Here is an 8,228-nt window from a genome sequence, read left to right on the forward strand (position 1 = left end):
TCAGTATTTTGTTTAAAAACACATGTACATAAATCTTCTTTTTACAAATATATAAATAGAATTTTTCTCCATATTATTCATATATTACGCTCCATATATCCGTTAATTGATAAAATTATTAAACATGTTATATGTTTGATGAGATTATAATAAAGTACAATTTTTAATAAATACATATCTTTGAATAATTTGAGAGACAGTACAATTAAAATTACAATTGTAATATGTTGGCACAATATAAATTCCGAACAAAGAGTTTAGAAATGTTACAGAGATTTTATAAAAATAATATGAAGATTATAGACAATCAACAATTATGGATAATCACTTATATGTATTTTTATATTTATCTATATTATCAATTATTAATGTAGACAAATATGACAAATATAAATAATGATAATAATGATAAATAATCTTTGACAGTTATGTAAAGCATCTTATTCTTATCTTATCAAAATCTTTGTAACATATAGAATACATATAAAATATTTTATATCAGAAATTAAAATGTGATTGCCTCTATAATAGTCATTGATAGATATGAGAACTCTTCTAGGAATGATATGTGCCACATGATATTCTCTTGATAATTCATTTAGCTACATTCGTCGATATGTAATTAATAATTTAAATAAACTAAAAAAACTAAAATCTAAATGTTTTATTTATGTTTAATTTAATTATGTATAATTAATAAGTAATCTAAAATTTAAACAATATCAATCTAACGTAGGCAACTATGTACAGCATAAAAGATATTAAGTCACAGCACTTTTCTTTAAAATTAAATAACGTTTCTCACGTTATATAATTAAAATCGTCACTTTCTTTGATTAATATTTTGATGTATGTTTCTATATACAATATTTAAAACCATACTATATGTAAATTAGATCCCTTCCTTTCTAGTCTTTGCAATAGCAGTATTTGCGCAAATGAAACAGCGAGTTTTCCACACATCTCGCTTGAGATCCGTACATATTAATCCTGCTAACATCGGAGATCTATAAATAGAAGAATTATAATATACATATATTTGTTGTAAAATATATTTGTATTTTTGTTAGTTAAAAATTGATTCCTGAACTTACTTTAACGTAAAAAGCATTCTCTGCAAGATTGTGAGTAATGCTAACTTCGAATAGCGCATCACCCGGCACTGTTCTCACTTTTAATTGATAAATTTCTGTTGCTACTTTGGTTTTCGCAGTAAAATCACCTATGAAACCGTCTTGATCTCCAGACTTTCGAAAATCTAATAAACCTGTAAAATATCATAAACATATTGGCTTTTTTTCTATGATGATATAATAATGTATCTTCTTTTGCGTGCTATACCTTTGGTAGGTATGAGCTTAGAAGCCCATAAGATCTTGTCCAAATGTAATATCGCGCATATATCATGATGATCCACAGTATAACCATTAAGAAATTGTACAAAATAATTGGCAGCAGCGACAACGTTCGTATCGTCGATCGAAATTTCCTTCCATCCGAGACAAGCACACCAATGTGGCTCTATGAATGCATCCGCGCATGTTCTGTTTAAGGGCACCTAAAGATAAAATATCACGTTAATTTATCTCTCATTTTCACATATATTTGATCGTACAAAAATTATAAATCTATAAATTGTGTGTTACATAGTGTTATTAGTAATTGATTTAATAACAGATTTATTAACAGTTGAAGTATTGATTTAATAACAGATTTATTAACAGTTGAAAAAAAATCAGGTTTTATAGATGATTTTACTGCGAAAACCAAAGTAGCAACAGAGATTTATCAATTATGCTTTATCATATAAAATTAAAGAAACATCTTTATGAAACTGATTCTAGTATTAATAAACAATTTGCAATGAATCATAGAAAGGAAGTAGTAGGAAAAGTGGTGAAACAATAGAAATAGTGGGAAATAGTAGTATAGGAAGTAGTGGGGATATTCCAGATAAGAAAACCATGGTATTATGCAGTAGTATTCAGTTCTGTAACAGACATATGTCATAATTCTCGGTTAAGTTAATTCGCTCTTCAAAATTTATGCAAATTCCGTGTTTTTTTTTTACAATTACTTGAGATAGAATTCGATACTTGAATAGGAGATGCTTTATAAAATATATATATATATATATATATATATATATATATGTATGTGTGTATAAAATTATAATTATGTACATTATTGTATTAATTACATTAACTTACCTTATCGAATAAGCTGATGGCTCTTTGATGACGATCTCCATTTTTCGGTGTATCAAAGTTCAGTATGTTCTCCAATGTCTTGTGTACGTCAAACGGTGATGTTAAGTATTGTGTATTGTATACAAAGTTTGCATATGCTTGTGGATGGGTTTGCTTAAACCATGGTGGAAAAATGAAAGAGAAAAATGGCAATCTTTCCTCTTGCTTACCTTGGAGAGTATTACGTATATCCGCAAATCTGCAAAATAAAAATAATGATTGCTCACATATCAAATAGCCAGTGTATGTATGTTTATATAAACTGTACAATCAGTAAAAAACATGGAACGCATATTAATATCATTTATATATATAATATTCAGACCTGTGTCCATGATCGCTCATCAAAATCAAAATGGTGTTGTTTAAATGTCCGAAATCGTAAAGATCTTTCACCCAAGAATATACATCGTTATCCACTACCCCGATATCATTGTAAGAATCGTGAGAAAGTTCGCCATGAAATCCAAATACAAATTTTGGTTGTTTTTTATACGTATTAAATATCGTTTTTATATAATTCATCATCACCTACGTAAAAAAAATTAAATCAACAATTAGATTAGCATTTCTTCTATTTTATTAATAACTATTTACATACTATAGTTATATAACGTTTTATACATACCATATGACGCGGGATGCCAGCTATACAGTATTTGTTATATGTTTTGAAATACGGAGAAGCGGCTAGATAATACGTGCGCATATAATGATGAGTCGGTTGTTCGTCGAATCCTTTTAAGCGATACGTGAAAGTCCCGATATGGGGTACATCTTCCATAAAACCCGTTATATATCCGTGTTCCTTATATTTATTCCATATTATGGGATACACGTTGACATAGTTCGCTTTGTTACCCATTCGTTTCCGCGTTTCTGGTAATTCAAGTTCGATCTTGCCAGTTAAAATCGGGATAAGCGCTTGCGGTGTGCCATCTCCTACGATGTTGTATCCTTCTAACACTAGAGCATCCAATCGCTCTTTCATGAAATGATAAGTTTTCGGTAGTTTACGAATGAATGTATTTCGCGACAGTGAATCGAAGCCGAACATAAGCACGTTTAATTTCAGGCCTGTGTTCGGCACATTGTCCCAATTATGTTGCTGCTCGACGTACGGATCGTATTTTACTCCGGCGAGTACACTACGCCACCTAAGCATATTCATCATCAGTGATCGAACAAGAACATTTATAAAAATATAAGCATAAACAAATTAACTAACACGTCTCCATTTTGTGATTTGCATCTAACATTTGCGAAATCGCTGTCCTTCAAAGTATAGAAGTCGTCAGCCTGTATACCATCTAACAATTTTACATTGTAATCATCTGTTCTGATAATTTCTGAAAAGAAAATAATATAAATCACATAAACATTATCTAGAATAATAGTAAATAATAGTAATAATTTCATATTGCAATTAATTCAAATAATATATCTCTATTAGTATTAATACACACATGCGTATATATATGTATATATTATATTATTCTTTATATTATATTCATATATATATATATATATAATATAAAGAATATTATATTTATATTAAAGTATAAAAATATAATCTTCTTTTACTCACCACTGAATATGCACGTTATTCGTCCATGTTTCGTTCTTGCTTTATTAGTAATGACAAGTCTTGAACCTTCCACTGTGACCCAGTCTTCAGATCCACACGATAAAGGTGGCACATCATATATAAATTTCATTATTTCTGGACTAGAGATATTTAATCGAGGTAATTTACACGCAACACCTTCTCTGCACAAACATATTAAACAAATAATAAATATTCATAAATAATATGACAACTGCCAATAAAATGCATGAACTATTATGTGCTGCGATTATACATTATTGCTCAGTACATGATTGAATTATCAAATGAGATTATATTAAAATTTAAATATCATTGCCTCCACTTCTTGAAAATAGATTATTGTATACATACCTCACATAAGACTGTTCTGACTCTTTGATTAATTGTGATATGTGTACTCTGAAATTATTTGGTAAAAATTGCAAGATAAAAAATATACCAACTTGACATTAAAGCAAAAACGTAAAATAAAATATTAAAAGATCACTCACAATTTTTCTAGATTTGAGAGATCAGGTTCATTAAATCCCAATTCTATTCTTATTACTTGAATGACACAAAATAACAGTGCTAGAGATAGTGCTGCTATTATGCAACGACGAAAATGGCACGCCATGAATCTCATGTTTATTCACTTCAATATATTAATAATTTCTGTAAAATATAAAATGGCATGAGCTTAAGATTAATTAGCAATACTTAATTGGGAATAAATAAGCATATCCTTTTTTCCTTCTTTTTCATACAATGTAATAATTGAATTTTATTGCGCTTACTCAAAACAGTACAATATTATTTTTGTTTTTTTATAAATATCATAAAAATAACATTTAAAATATTCAAAATAATAAAGTATAATAAAATATAATTTATTTTGCTGATTTGCCTTGTTGTCTAATAAATATTACGCAAATAGAGAATTAATGTAAAAGACACTAAAAAACCTTAAACTTAAAATTAATAAATTTATTTAGTAGTAAGTGTTTATTCTCTCTCTCTCTCTCTTATTCTTATAAATGTTTTGACTTATTCTCTTACATGTTCAGATATAAAAATTGTTTTGACTATAGAAAGAACAATGTTGATTCCAATTCACTGACACTTTGCTACTGTCTGCTACGAGACATCAGTTTCTGTTATAACATGGATGATAATAGTAAGATGATGTATTACTGAGACTTTATGTATTGTTGCACAGTATCACAGATAATCAATTTCAATATTATTATTACTTATTCTATTCAATCCTAAAGTAGTATATGTATATATACATAAAGATATTATTTTTAATAATTTTTTAAATTAAATTAATACAGTTGACAATATGCATATTTTTTTAAAATTAAATATATTGTTATAACATTTGGAGACATGTATATGTATCATTTATAATGTTGATTATATGAATTAGATCTTTTTGTAATATATACAATTTTATTATATATATAAGGATAAACAGAGAGTATTGAGAATATTACAGAATATAAATTATATAATTATAGAACCAATCAAATACTGATAATTGAATATTAAGAATTGTATCGAATCATATGTACACAGTCGTGCTTATCATATCATGTATGTACACAGTTATTATGAACATTTTAAAAACTTGAAAAATTACTTCTTTATTTTCTTATCTTAATACTGACTCTTATCATATTTATATGGTACTCAAGAATACTCTTTTGGAAAGTTTCTATAAACATTGAATGTAAATGTAGTAACGTAGAACAATTTGTCGTCAAATACTTTATATGTCACTTGCATATATGTATTTAAATGATCAAATAACTTTTAAAATTGAATGAGAAGAGACCATAGGTTTTAATTGTAAAATTTCACAGTATAATTAATACATAAAACTGATATCAGGTACATCATAAACTTTTGGCAGACAGATATATAATAATTGTCTACAGAAAGAGACTTTACATGTCACACACATGCACAAAACAAAAGAAAAGTATTACCTTTACATTATCACTCATAACAAGCGATTTTAGTGCGAATGCATAAATTTAATTAACATTCGACATTTTTGCAACATAACGACAGACAACACGATCAGGAAGAATATTATGAAGGGCACATGTGTTAACAAGCACACGACAGAATCCTCGTCAAAGACGATTCAAGACAGCCACACGAATTATAATAGTCAAGGTGTTCAGACAGATGATATAAGAATCCGGTTTTTATTTCGGTCCATGTTGCGAACTGTGGAAAGGCTTGTCATGCACGCACGCGTGCAAAATACCTAAGCAGAGGAGGTTGAGGTTGAGGTCGAAAGTCGAAACTCGAAAGTCGAATGTCGAAAGATTGACCGATGGTGTTAAATGTGAAATTTGAGCATTATTTATTTAAACAAATATTTCTTTTTTCTCGTTTCCTTCTTTTAATATTATTTCATTCAAACAGATCGATCGGGAAATTTCAGAAAATTTCGGAAAATTTTGAGACAATATATATACTAAGGCCCTGCGCACAATAGGAAAAATATTAGGAATAAATATTAAATATTAGGAATAAGAATTATTTTAAAATAATAAAATCGGAGAAACTCTAATATAAAAATACAAATTCGGGTATAAAGGACTCTTAGTAGTTTATTAGCCCTTTTCTGTATTTTTATATTAGAGTTTTTCCGATTTTATTATTTTAAAATAATTCTTATTCCTAATATTTAATATTTATTCCTAATATTTTTCCTATTGTGCGCAGGGCCTAATAATATATACAATATATATTTACGCGTGTAAAATTTCGAGGATGAAATACACAAAAATAGAATGGCTTTTCTTGGCAACAGAAAGAAAATTAATTTTTTACGTAATTTTTTGCTAAACTAAATATTGAAAAAAACGTTGAAATTTATAATGATTCCTGTGACTTTAATAACTTATTCTTGTAAACCACAAATTGAGACGCAACCATTTAAATATTTTTATTTATATCGGACGTATAGTCTTATATATACGTTATGAATAAATCAGCTGATCGCTTACAAAGCGGTCGGGTCTCGTGCCAATACACGACATAGTGCTGTCAACACAGCTGCATTACATATACATATATTACAATGCTTACTAACCGCTCGATCGATCCGCTACGATGAAAGTTCGTGGATAAAACAATTGCTTCACATGTCAAAGTGTTTTATATGTGTATGATGCAATACATAGAATTTTTATTACAAAAAATTACGCACAACATTTTGGCCACAAATTCATAGTGTAAGCGAATTATATATTATATATATTACCGTTCTTTTAATTCTTTTTTTGTTGGATTGCACATATACGTCTTTACTTCGCGATATCCGGAAGGAAAGAGAGAGGAGAGAGCATTTTAAGCATATATAGGGACATATGTGTATAGGGGAAAAAAAGCAACTACGCCCACATTTCCTGGTTTACATTGCATGTTCTTTTTAATTAATGTTCACTTAATGCCACTGTGGCATGGGAATCGCGATATTAAATTTTTTTTAATAAAGAAATGGAAATTTTTTTAAATTTTGTGTGTGTATGTGTGTGCGTGTGTGTTTGAAACATAGTTTTATTCAATATATGCTTTAAATGTTCTATTTTAAAACATTATCAATTTTGTTTTAAATGTTCTATATTCGAACGAATATAAAAGTAATCGATCATGCTTGAAACAAAGCTGCACAGAAAAAATTGCTTTTATTCGATAAAATTGTCGAAATATATTTATTTACATAATATTATAAAACAATGAATATTTACATTTTTTTTAGGCAGAGGATAGAACGTAATAATATATATTTACTATACTAATAATATTTATTTAATTAAAGGAGATATCATAATTAATGAAAAAACATATATAAAATAACGATATTTTATATATGTTCAAACATATAAAATATAACGATTATGCCTCAAACAAAAGTACATAAAAGAAAAAAAAAATTTTACTCAATGAGATTATTGAAACGTATATTTTTGTATAATTATTGTGATAAGTGCCAATATATCTATTATTAACATTGATTGATTTGAAGAAAAAAATAATAACATAGTTAATATATATTACTAATATTAGTAGAGTTTATTTAAAAGAAATTTTATTAAGTTTCACTGGAAATAAAAACTGCAGTACATTTATTTAATGTATATATATTTATTTACATCATTAATATACTCTTCAAGTAAAGGCAGATAGTGTGTAAGTAAAAATTGGTATATTTTTTCTTATATGTATTAAATTATACGCGCAACGTACACATATATACACTACATACATTGATCATTGATCATAAGGCATATTTCATATTTTTTATATATCGAATCATATTATTTTTATATCGTATATACTATATACAATCCATAAAATTATACATT

The 8,228-nt window shown here is 27.5% G+C and overlaps 1 protein-coding gene across 3 annotated transcripts; it reads right to left on the reverse strand.

The window, feature by feature from the left end:
* Positions 1–387: 387 nt before the first annotated feature.
* LOC145938030 (uncharacterized) lies at positions 388–7,151 on the reverse strand. 3 transcript variants are annotated; one of them, XM_083041350.1, is made up of 11 exons: positions 7,124–7,151; positions 4,350–4,512; positions 4,210–4,257; positions 3,838–4,019; positions 3,478–3,598; positions 2,878–3,406; positions 2,575–2,780; positions 2,211–2,448; positions 1,342–1,558; positions 1,095–1,267; positions 388–1,007 (listed from the first exon to the last, which is right to left on the reverse strand). In XM_083041350.1, the coding sequence occupies exons 2-11, from the start codon at positions 4,481–4,483 to the stop codon at positions 909–911; spliced, it is 1,947 nt and encodes a 648-aa protein (XP_082897476.1). In that variant the 5' UTR covers positions 4,484–4,512; positions 7,124–7,151; the 3' UTR covers positions 388–908. The 3 variants fall into 3 exon arrangements, with proteins under 3 accessions (XP_082897476.1, XP_082897477.1, XP_082897475.1); XM_083041351.1 differs by lacking the exon at positions 7,124–7,151 and adding an exon at positions 4,897–5,104; XM_083041349.1 differs by lacking the exon at positions 7,124–7,151 and adding an exon at positions 5,832–6,134 and having other exon boundaries at positions 390–1,007.
* Positions 7,152–8,228: the final 1,077 nt, after the last annotated feature.

The sequence above is a fragment of the Prenolepis imparis genome, unplaced genomic scaffold (genome assembly GCF_030444845.1).
Source record: "Prenolepis imparis isolate NDT839.2.m4 unplaced genomic scaffold, iyPreImpa1.0 SCAF_7, whole genome shotgun sequence".
Taxonomy (NCBI): Eukaryota; Metazoa; Arthropoda; class Insecta; order Hymenoptera; family Formicidae; genus Prenolepis; species Prenolepis imparis.